Here is a 12828-nt window from a genome sequence, read left to right as displayed (position 1 = left end):
TTGAAGCTCATGACCACAAAAACCTCAAATGGACGCTCAACCTTTTCTTAGTAAGCTGAGTTTTCTGCTCTCCAAGACAATTGTTTGGTCCCTTTCCTCCTCTCCTCAAACCTTCCACACCTCCCCTTGCTCTCAGCTGAGAATTGTCCAGAGCGGAAGGGCCTGAGATTTTACCTTATTTGTAACTTAACAAGTTGGTCTGCATTTCATGGATGCTGGCAGAAGATACGAGATGCTTGGGTCAGAGACAAAGGACTTTATTACTTACAGTAATGGCAGTAGCCTGAGTATGAGTATTTATGCTGGTTCCTCAAGCCCTGGGCCAATGCAAAGAGGATCAGGTAACACCTACACACAGGGTGGGTTTCATTACATAGGGAACCTAAAATATTTATAATTGGCCACAAGCCTGCATTTTACCCCAGAAAAGAGATCATCTGTATTATACAGGACAAGAAGCATGTCTGTCCTGGGCTCCAAAGGGAGATGCCATCTCTGTGTTCCAAGTCTGTAGGATGTACTATATCCTTAAAAAAAGATAATCCAGAATAAAGATAGTGTCTCTGTTCACAAGACATGCAGAAATGCAAGGCACATAGCAACAATGACCTCACCTAATACTCCACTGAGAAAATTGAAGTTTTCCAGTGGGAATGTCCTGATCTTCTAGCCACCAAAGCTACAAGATTACCGGCGGTCTTTGTCTTCCTTCTTGTTTCAATGAAAAAAGTGTTCCTTATCCATATCAAAGGTCAATCCCTCCACCTATGCTCTGGGTACAGTACCCCCCTATTGCCTTTTCCAGGGCTTGAATCCTGCAAATATTTCCTCTTTATTCTATATCAATTCATCCCTCTCTTCTTCTGTGTCATTCTAATCAGCATGCAAACATGCCCTAAAGTCTCCCATCTTTAAAAAATCTCTCCCTTGACTCATTAAACTAAGATGGTGGAAACATGAAATTATAAATCTGATGCTCCTAGATTTAGTCTTGTCCTTAAATACCACACTAGGTGGTGCTATATTGGATATCTTCTGCCTGACTTCACATCATCCAGCCCTACCTTACTCCAGATCCTGCCGTGATAACCAGTTGCACACAGGCTTCAACCTGCCTCACGTGTGGGGGTGGAATCTGACAATGCCTGCCTTCTGTACTTCTACACTTCGTGCATGGGACGCAGGACTTCTCTGAGAAAAAGGCATGGCACACCTTGGGAAACTGCCCAGCACGCAAGCACAAACAATCCAAAAATGTGGGGGAGTTAATGTCAACAGGGCCACCCTTGACCATGAAGAACAGAAGCCGAGGATACATGCTTCCCCAGCTTTCATCACCTGGGTGGACAGTTCTGAGATTATTTCATGAGACTCCTTAGACTGTCCAGTAGGATGGATCTCCAGTCACCTATGGTGCTGGCAATTCATAAATAAACCCTCTTAATGAGCTTTTTCTCATTCCACTTCATGGGTCCAGTCCCTCGCTGGGGTTCCTTGGAATCGCTTCCCAGAGCAATTCCTACATGTAAGCCTTTGTCTGAGGCTCTGCTTTGGGAGAACCTAGGCTAAGTTACTGGCTCCCTAAGTCTGCCTGTGACTCAAAGTGTAAGTACAAGGCGAATGTAATGTAGCAAAACTAAGAGGCAGAGCTTGATGCTGCACACCGGCTCTGCTTTTTCATTCGTGTGAACTTATGTATCAGATGAGAGAACAGGACGCAACAAATTACAGCTGAAAAGAAAACACACGAGATAGTGTATCACACAGGCAGCTCATTTTACACCTAAAGAAAACAGGTTCAGAAAACTGGAGTGACTGGCCTAAGACTGCAGAACTGAGACAGCTGCCCAGGTTGCTTAAGACGCTATGCATAGTGAACTCAAGGATTATTAATGACAAACACTGACTCAGTGTCTAGTCTGTGCCATGTAGGCATGACACGAGGAACCTCTTCTAAGTGATTCATTTACCCCTCAACAGATGACCTCTGAGGGCAGAACATACTATCCTCATTTTACAGACTTCAAGGCTCAGAGTTCAGTCACTTGCCTAAGGCTACTCGGCCAGGAAGTGGCAGGGTGGGATTTGAAGCCAGAGCCCATGCTCCTCATTGCTTTGCTAAAGTCCTAAAGGAAGTCCCTGAAGCCCATCTGGCTATGGTGGGCTTTCCTGCCAGCAGTAGGAAAGCAGACCAGGTGGCAGAGGGTACTACAGAGGAGCTATTTTTTTAGAGAGAGGCTTCATGTAACTTATACAGCAAAGGGGTAGGGTTGAAAATACAAACAGTAAGACTGATGCAGAGGTGGAAACCGTGCTTTTGCAAGCACACGCTAAGAGCTTAATCTTAGCTGTATCTTAACCACGACTGCAGTTATGGTTCTGATTCTTCCAATGTATGTGAGGATGAATCCATTTGGCAGCTTGATTTTCACTGAAGTTCTTCATTTTTAACTAAAGCAAAATAGTGAATACGTTTAATTTAATAAATGCAATGGCTATTACAAAAATGTACTTATACAGAAGTAATTTGATTTTGTTTTATTGCTTACATATGAATTGCACAGTGAATTGTTACATTTCAAAAAACTCAATTCATTACATTTAGTACATATATGGGCATGAATAAAACAAATTAGTACCATTTTCAGAAAGGAAGAAAAGAGATATTGTGAGGAAGGGGAAGTTAACTGCTGGTTAAGTACAGTATTATGATTCTAAAAGATAATGAGTTCAGAAGTATTAAGGAAGTGTGTGTGTGTTTAGGTTAGTGTGTGTGTGTTTAGGTTAACTCCAATGACTGTATAAGCAAAGACAACACAAGTATAGGAGGAACATTTCAATGTTAACTATTCAATGTCAAGGAAAAAAATGAATGATATAAGCAACAGTATACAGCAAAAAGAGAATGATTAACAGTTTTTATTAAGAGTTTTAAATATCTACAAAAATATAGCAATACAGTGAATTTCAACACATCCTAAACTTTCAGTATCCAAACTGGCTGTGATATAGTAGGCATACCTATGACGTGCAGGATCTCCTGCAATCTCCTGGAAGGGACAGAAAGCCTAAGAAAAGACCCCTCATTTCTTGGGAATCGTTGCTAACAAGACCAGTTCAGTAATCTAGGATATACAGAAGTCTACTGTGATTTAAAAACAACTACTACAGGAAAAAAATCCCACAAAACCCAAATCTACAGTTTACAAAACAGACCAAAAGAGAGGTGTGATAAACATTAACTGAAATGGTTTTCCTTTACATGCTATACGTGCATTTTTAAATCACAGAGAAACATGAAATTTTGTAGAGCAAAGTTTGTTTTGCATGAGTGCAAATGAATATATATCTTCTTTTCTTATACTATTAAATTATATATATTTTTTCATACAAAAGCACACAGTGTTAATCTATAAAATGACATCCAAGTGGATGATGATTGTTTTTGCATGTCCCCCTGCTTAGATTTTTACACAATCTTTCTTTAGAAATACAGAAAAAAAAAGGGAAATTAAAAAAACATAAAACTTGGCCTACTAAATGGTGAAACATTTTACCTGGTCAAGAGGTAAAGTTACAGTGACAGCTGCAATGGGGCCATTTAACCCCCCAGGTGGTGACTGCACTATCACTTGGAAAACAATGCCTTGTTTATCTACAGTGAGTAAACCACCCAGGATGCTTGAGTATCATTTAATAGGTTTAAAAAGACTAGGATCTTCTGCAAGATGATGCTGTACTTTGGTTTAAATATTCAAAAAAATTTTGAGTATGCTTGTTCTATTATTACTTCCTCACTTTTTTGTTTCTACTAAAGGTGCCCAAATAATTGTAAACACCAAGTAATAACATGCCTTTCTTCACTGCAATTTTTCAAACAAAATCTAAAGCTAAAAATGCAATTGTTTTTTGGGTTACAATTTTTGATATATATATATTGTTTTATGTAAAAGGGAATCAAAGCTGAAAAGGTAGTAGAATTATAAACAGATTATTTTATAAAAATGTCCTAAAAGAATTTTATGAGTTGCAAAGAAAATTGTTCATTTTTGCCATGTGATGGAATTCACTAAGATGTACACAATTTTAAGAATTTAAGTCTGTCAGCACATGTAATCTTGGTAGCTTAAATCAATACAAGCTTAAATTGACGATCTGTAGCACACTTGATTGCTAAACCCACAGGCACTCTTTTCAAATGTAATATCACAAATCCTAAACAGAGATGCATACAAGTTGCAGTTCAAATCTTACAAACTGAAAGTCCATTTGGGGCATTTTTTGACTATGAGGATTTAAAAATCGCACAATATTAAAATGTAAATTAATATGCTCTCAACAGAAATCAAAACGTACACACTCTTCACAGGTGAACTAGTAGCTGTTTTAAATGTCTTTTTTTCCTATACTAAATATATAGCTCATTTAATTAATGGAGCCACAGCAAAATACTACTATAATTTCAAAGCATAGTCTGTAAACGAATACATCTAATGATGTAAAAAATATTGCACAGTTCAGTACTCCAAGAGCAAGCTCTAAGACTCTCAAGTAGAACGGTCAAACTTTTGGCAGAAAACACAGTATTACAAGAACTAGACACTTTAAAGTCGGAGATTTTAGGGTCATATTCTAGGAATATTACTCAGTAAATGTCATTTCCACAAACAAGTTGAGGAATGACTGTCACATATTGTTACAGCGAACGAACAGAGGGATGCCCACCACGACATCTACAACATGGGGACAAAGAGCCACAGAACAGTTTTGCAGCTCCAGGATTAGGAATATATTTGTATGTTTTTGCTTTTGCAGATAAAGAAAAACAACAGCAATTCTAATTTTAAGCAGTTGCGTAGATGTCTAAGAAATACAGTAGACACTTCATACATCTTCAACCCTCTGAAGGCTTAATTTTTTTTTAAATTACATGTTTGTGAAAATTTTTAAATATACTATTTAACAATTAATGTGAGACCAATATACATTCAATTTTAAAAGCCATCAGGAACCTCAAAAAAAAAAATTAACATGGCATAAACCTATCTTCAAAAGTACTCTAAATCATATAATATAGCTGCAAAATATCTAATCTGATATGCCAAGCATTCGGTTAAAGATAAATTCCATCATAATTTTCAAGAAGTATGTTAACACACATTAAGTAAACCCTGAAAACTCAGCTTGGCCCTAAGTTTTAGGCTTTATGCTGAGGTCTTCGTGAGCCACTCAGTACACACACAGATCTGGAAACTTCATCTCGTAGACCGGGACAGACTGGTATTGGGCGTGCCCAGAAGTAATGGTCAGTGTTCCTGATGGACTGGGAGGAGGGCTGTAAAAGAGCGAGGCATTGTCAACAGGTGAATTGCAAAGCTGTTCACGTCACAGAGCACTCCCGTTACTACCTGCCAGCAGCAGAGAGTCTCCTTCACCGCAGGGACCAGTGTGACAGAACTGCGGGCCAGCTACAAGCTGGCGTGGCACATAGATCACAGTGGTACCAAGCTGTTTTTAAGTCTACACTAGACATTCTCCTCTGAATATATGTATACATAATTTTTACAGTGGGATTACGCTATACCCACTCATGTAAGCTTGCTTTGTTTCACTAGTAAAAAATCTTATATATACATATATTAACTTCTTTTGATGACCACCGCATGGTACTTCAATATATAGATATATTATAACTGATTTACTTCAATGGACAGATGTAGGTTCATTTTCATTTTTCATTATCATAAATAATGCTGACAGGTCTATTCTTATACATAATTTTATCCTGTCTCCTTGGTTTATAGTCTTACACACAGAATTTCTGCATCAAAGTGTATTTACATTTTTGAGACTGGTACATATTGCCATAACACTGGCAAGTCATACTTTCAACATCTGAGTGTACCCATCCTCTTACACCATTATAAATATTGGGTATAATCATTCTTTCTTGTTATTTTAATCTCTGGCACTCTGGCAGGCAAAAGGGAATTCATTCTTTCTTTTATTTTCACATTTTGGGTTACTACTAATGTTACATACCTTTGTAGATTTAGTATCCATTCTGTGTTTCTTTTAAAATGAATTGTCTATTTGAGTCTACTGCCTGTATTTCTACTCAGATATTTTTCTTTTATCAGTTTCGGAAACTGATCTTTTGTCATATGATACCAATGTTCTTCCCTCAATTCATTACTTCATTCTTATCTCTACCATAGATAAAGATACTGACACTTTCATCATTCAAAAAAGGTCCTTTGTGTCCTCAACCAATTTCTCCCTACTCCCACATACCCATTCACATACACCCACATCCAACAGTAACTATGTTCTGATCACTGTCACTGGAGGTTAGTGTCACTTGTTCTTGAATTTCACATGGTCTATACAGCCTATAGGAATGGTCCATACAAGCTATACTCGTTTATGTTTGATTTCTTTTGCTCAATGCATTCTTGAAAATTTACCCCCAAAGTGTGTTCCTTTTTACTGCTGAATAGTATTTCACTATAGTAAGAGTACCACTATTTGTCTACTCTCTCTCCATTCTCCTGTTGATGGACATCTGGTAATTATGAAAAAAGCTGCTAAAACATTCATGTACATGTCCTTTTGTGAATCAAAGTTTTCATTTCTCTGGGCAAATACTGAGATATGGGATTACAGGATCAAGAGCAGGTATATGTTTAACTTTATAAGACACTGCCGAAGTTTTGCAAAGTGTACCAATTTATACTCCTATGAGCAATATATGCGAATTCTTCTATAACGTCCAATATACTATTAAGCCCATCCAATAACATTTTTTTTCTTTCAGATATTATAACATTCAGTTCTTGAACTACAATTTGGTTCTTTTTTAGACTTTCCATTTCTCTCCTAAAATATACATAATTTTTCCTTTAAATTCTTTGATATGTGTGTGTGTTCTTTTAAGGTCATTGTCTACTAATTCCAATAATTGGATCAATCATCTGCGGGGCTGCTTATTCTTTTTCTGTATTTTCCTGCTCCTTTGCATTTCTTGTAATTTTTTTCTTATTGTACTAAGGTCAAAGTGAATGAAGGAACAATGGAAACATATAGTTATGATAGTGTGATTAAATGTAACATGGTGGTCTCTAGCAACATTTCTTTTAAGAACATGAGTTAAGGATTTGAATTTTGATCATTTCCACTCACTAGCTGGATAAACTTCAGCAAGTTACTTTACTTCTTTACTTTACAACTTACTTTACTTCTCTAAGCCTCAGTGTCTTTACCTGGGGGGTGGGGGGAAAGCATCTACCTAACTTTTCAGGACTATGGGGAGGATTAGTAAAAACAACAGATATAAAGCGGCAGATATTTACTGTTAAAATCAAGAGGCACCAAAGAAGCTGTGGACAGGGAGTGCTGCCTGCCATTCCAGTTCTGCAAGATCAAGCCATCAGCCACTGCAGTCGCCTACAATGGTGCGCCCTGAGGGGAATTCAGGATGGAGAAAAACAGGGAGCAGTCTGTTCTTTGGATACTGGCCCTAGACAGTTAAGATGCATATCTAAGGAATAATTTCAATGCACCCAGATCCTTGCACCTTCCCATGCATAGAAAAGCACTAAAATCATCAACCTGAGAGGTCTGGTCTTTGTGATTGGCAGTGATCTTTTGATGTTTGACTACATGTTTTTTTCCAGCCCCAAACTCCTAAATATCTTGGCTCCTCCCTTACCTCTTCGGAGCAGTTCCTCAAAGCTATCTGAGAGGCTGTCTCCTGGGCTATAGTCCTCAGCAAGGTCCCCAAATAAAACTTAACTCTCAACTTTTAGGTTGTGCGTAAATGCCCACACCCAGCAATTTTCTTTGAATCTAAGGTATATAGTATATTGCATATTTTAGTCTGATTCTCTGTTCTGAACTTTTATAAATGAGTGATTCTCATATAGTGGGGGGGGGGGGGGGGCGCAATATTGGTGGTAAATGCCTAGAATAAGATGTTAAAGTGATGAAAACATGCTTTTGAGTATGAAGGCAGAAAAAAGGCTGGGGAAAAAAAAGCAAGTGAACTCGAGCATCTACCTGTTTATTCTGTTTATAAGGATACATACAGGGTTTGAAGCAAAACAGATTTAGTTAATCAAGTTGAAAATATAAAAGATACGGCGATGTAAAAAAAAATTTCAGAAGCACAATTTCTATCTATGGCTCCTTTACTGTGCCACATTATACACAGACCAGTCTCCACACTGAAGTCAATATAAGAATATGCAGAGGGCTTCCCTGGTGGCGCAGTGGTTGAGAATCCGCCTGCCAATGCAGGGGACACGGGTTCGAGCCCTGGCCTGGGAAGATCCCACATGCCGCGGAGCAACTAAGTTCGTGAGCCACAACTACTGAGCCTGCGCGTCTGGAGCCTGTGCTCCGCAACAAGAGAGGCCTCAATAGTGAGAGGCCCGCGCACCGCGATGAAGAGTGGCTCCCGCTCGCCGCAACTAGAGAAAGCCCTCGCACAGAAATGAAGACCCAACACAGCCAAAGATAAAAAAAAAAAAGAATAAGCAGAGGTTCTTTCCTTAGGTGGAACCTGGAGTTTTTCTCTCCCTCTGTCATGTGCTTCATTACTTAATAACCAATAGACACAGAAAAACCGATATTAGATACCTTATGTTTTTGGAGCATAAGATACAATCGTTCAATGGTATCCACAGGAGATTGGTTCCTGGACCCTCCACACAGACCAAAATCCTTGGATGCTCAAGTCCCTTATATAAAATGGAGTGCTACTGGCATATGACCTACACACATCCTCCCTTGTACTTTACATCGTATCTGGATTATTTATAATACCTAATACAATGTAAATGCTATGTGAATAGTTGCCAGCATGCAGCAAGTTCAAGTTTTACTTTCTGGAACTTTCTGGGAATTTTTTTTCCCCCAAATATTTCTGATCCACAGTTGGTTGAATTTGCGAATGCAGAACCTGTGGATATGGAGGGCCGACTATAATAACTAATAACAGGACACAAACAGACACGACTTAGGAAAACTCAAGTGAAGTTTAATAATTCAAGCGAGCCATCTGCATACGTAGAATCATGATTGCCCTGGAAAGAACTATGAGGTTGAACCATATAAAACTGTAGTTTTTATAGGTCACAATGGTTAAATCTGAGAAATTACCTTTTTAAACATATCATTAGAATAAGAGTCTTCCAATTACTCAAATGTCCTTATAGGACCATTTTAAAGGAATAAGTGATCTAAAAAGGAAAGCTAGAAAAGCTAGAAGCCCCCTGGACAAGAGATGGTATCAGACAATCCAGTAAACAGACTAACCACTGAGACAGAGACCTGTATGATCTTGTGTTTACCCTAAATGAAAAGCACAATTACCTAAAAAGCCACAAGTTTATAGGGATCTAATAGTTTCTATTTTGTTGCTTTATTGCTCTTGCAGTACCAAAACTCTTACCGTATGGTGAGTTCCAATATTTGAGCAAGTCTATCATGAAGCAAATTTGCCTACAAAGGAGAAAAAAAATGTTAAGAATGGATCTATTATTTTCCAAACACCCATATGTAATAACACAAGTGTGATTTAAAGGACAAAGCATAACTCTAACTATTAAACTGATGGTACAGAATGCTTTAATGTTTTGGTTTTATCTGTCTCATACACTGGAATTTAATGTAAAGTTTCTCTTTTATTCCTTTCCTAGTCTCACTGGTAAAAACAAAATCGATAGACACACAAAATACCTACAGCAAAATCACTGAAAACCACTGCAAAAACAGTTTCAAAGCAATAACAATCGTTAACATTTAATTTGGGGCCTGCCATTCCCATCAGCTGACATTACACAAAAAAATTATTTAGGCTTCATAGCTATGTCTTCAGTTTTCAGTCCCTATCAAATCCACTACCTTGTGGATTCTGTTGATCTGCCTGAAGCTTGGAATCTACCTACCAATTACCAGGACAGCTTCCATGAAGTCAAACTCCACCCCCCACCCTCTTCACCATGTGTTCACTTACTTTGGATTCACACTGTGCTGCTATTTCCTCAAAAGGTGCTTTCTGGAATTTCTCTATTACTAGACGCCTCTTTTCCTTTTCCTGTTCTTCCATTCCACTGGTATCTATATAAATGTTTACAAAGACCCATTAAAAGGAACACAAAATTTCATAGAACCTTGCCAATGACCCTAAGAGCAAATGATCTATAAATAAAAAATAAGGGTAATTTATAGGACTACTTGTATAGGGAAAAAAGCAAACGGTGTGACATCCTTGAAGTGTCTTAGTTAAGGCTAGAAAGCCCACATATAAAAAAATTAAAAAACTACACAGCACAAAACCCTTTTTCATAAGACTACCTTTGTCTCTCTTACCAAATAAAAGCAGAAGCATGACAACTTCCTACAAGTCAAGCAACTTCAAGGCCCTTCCTGAAGGATGATTCTTTTATTAATAATCATGCCCTTGCACATATGAGGTACTAAATTAAAAGTTTGCTAAACTTGATAGTGAATGGCGTGATTGAAATATAGATAGGGTCATGAGGAACCATATTGTTTTAGCCTTTTCCATTTATCTTCCACAATTTGAAAAGGGATTTTTTAAAATCTTAAGATGACGTGCGGTCTGGCCAAAGTTTGTGAGATAATAAAATAATAAGTGTCTGTCATTTTGATACATATAATAACTATGTCTATTTGCTTAAGAATCTGAAAAGAAGGCTAATTAATGGCTTATTTATTGATGGTCTACAGTAACAACTCAGTAACTCTTCAGCTTTTTTTTTCTCCTGGTCAAGAATTTCATAAGATGAAACACAATCTGTTCAAGGTTCTTCAAAAACAAAGCTTCTCTTCAGGTAGACAAACTGTAACAATTAGCTAGTTTTAAAAAATGGATATAGCAGGTACAAACGAAATAGGTTTCTTTTTCCCCCCTCTGAAGTTGTGGCAGGTTAACAAAGTTGTCGAATTTATGTACTTTTTCTGAATGACTATAATACAGAATTATGATCACATCTCTCGTGTTCACTAGATCAGGGGCACAAGCTCAAATGTGCCAGAGGCTAGGCAGGAAACATAAATGTTTTAAAAGCAGTAAGAGAAACAGGACTTGGGCAAGCTGAGCATACATCCCTGGTCTTTATTCAAATCCAATTTCTGAAAATAATACTTCCACCTAAATTTGGCCTGCAGGCAGCAAGTTTCTTTTCCATGCATTAGTCCAGTAGTTCTCAAACTTTTTGTTTCAAGACTCCTTTCTACTCTGAAAAATTATTAAGAAAGCCAAATTGCTTTCTTTATGTATTACATCATTTGATATTTTCCGTATTACAATATAAAAATGAGAGACTTTAAAAATATTCATTAAATGCATTAAAGAAATGAAACCACTATATGTTAACATAAATAACATTTGTTTCATGAAAAAATAACGATATTTTCTAAAATGAAAAGATTTAGTGAAGAGAATGGCATTGTTTTCTATTTTTGCAAATCTCTTTAATGTCTGACTTAATAGAAGCAGTTGGATTCTACCTGCAAATGCATTCAATCCACTGCAATATGTTATTTTGGTTGAAGTATATAAAGAAAAACTAAACTCACACAGGTATGGACTGGGAAAGAGTAATTTAATAAATAGCCTTTTCACAGAATTGTAGCTATTTCTTCTTGGACACTACAACAAAGCATGACAAACGGTAGTTTCTTAAAAGTTAGTTGCAATATGGAATTTGAAACCTTATTAATGAACTTTTTGTAATTGGTTATATTAACATCTATTGGTCTGTTCTACAGTTTGAATAGAGCTTTACTCATGTATGGTTTTGTAACATCACGCAAGGTCATTTGGAATATTGCTCCACTGATTTATGCAGACCCGCTAAATGTAGACATATCTCACTGTAAAATACTCTTTAAAATCACATTTGTTAGTTATTATCACTGATCTCATTAGAAAAGTCTTTAAATAAATATTGGGGAACTGTCAAACTTGCAGTGGCAGACATACGCTTCAAAATTCTAATTTTGTTAAAAAGTGCTAATTTTATCACTGGGAGCAAATACCATCAGGGTGGTGTTTTTCTCTTGAAGTGACAGCTTCCCTTCAAATACCACAGGTTTTCTGTCTTTCTTTTTTTTTTTAAGTAAAAGTGATGTTCCTTAAAAAAACCAACTAGTTCTGCTTGCGAATAAAAGCAATCAAAGAAGTGTTTTATATGTGCTTCCCAAAGGCATGTATTCATGGGATGAGATTAATAAAATTAATCATTTATACTGATTCTTCAAAGGCATTCTTAAGAGAAATCTTGACTTTTAAAAATAACTGGGGATGTGTGGTGCTGAAGAATTCAATGACCACTAGTACAGTTTGATGCCACTGCCTTCATTCATGTTAATCCATGCAGTAAAAAGGCAAATAATGTCTTAGTATTGTGCTGAATATACTTTTTGACTTGAAGGATCCCTTGGAAGAGTCTTCCCCAAAGCTCCAGGGGTCCAAAGACATACTTTGAGAACCACTGCCAGACTGTAAGTTCCTCAACATGTCTTATTAATTTTTAAATGTCTCACAGTATCTTGTACATAATGGGTGTTCAAAAATTGCTTACTAAATTCAATTTTATTTTGGCAAATTTGATATTACAATAAGAAAAAAAAAATCCTCTAATGGATTAAGCTGAACAAGGTCAGATTTTATTTCATGTATGATGGGTACTAGAGCGCTTCACTTCCCTTGTTAATGATTTTCTTATTCTAATATTTCTTAAAAATTGAGAGCCAATTTCCACTCTATCGTGAAAGTCAATTTCCACCCTCTATTGC

The 12828-nt window shown here is 37.0% G+C and overlaps 1 protein-coding gene across 2 annotated transcripts in view; it reads right to left on the bottom strand.

Annotated features, from left to right (window-relative positions):
- Positions 1 to 2567: 2567 nt before the first annotated feature.
- EFR3A (EFR3 homolog A) overlaps positions 2568 to 12828 on the bottom strand; it is a 95759-nt gene continuing 85498 nt past the window's right edge. For both annotated transcript variants that reach the window (XM_068525473.1, XM_068525474.1), the window contains 3 exons: positions 10019 to 10122; positions 9455 to 9504; positions 2568 to 5335 (listed from right to left, as the gene is read on the bottom strand). In XM_068525473.1, coding sequence (XP_068381574.1) covers positions 5230 to 5335; positions 9455 to 9504; positions 10019 to 10122 — 260 coding nt within the window. In that variant the 3' untranslated portion in view covers positions 2568 to 5229. The remainder of the gene's footprint in view (positions 5336 to 9454; positions 9505 to 10018; positions 10123 to 12828) is intronic.

This window comes from Eschrichtius robustus, chromosome 17 (genome assembly GCF_028021215.1).
Source record: "Eschrichtius robustus isolate mEscRob2 chromosome 17, mEscRob2.pri, whole genome shotgun sequence".
NCBI classification, from domain to species: Eukaryota; Metazoa; Chordata; class Mammalia; order Artiodactyla; family Eschrichtiidae; genus Eschrichtius; species Eschrichtius robustus.
The sequence above is the reverse complement of the archived record's forward strand: the minus strand, read 5'-3'. Positions and strand labels throughout refer to the sequence as shown.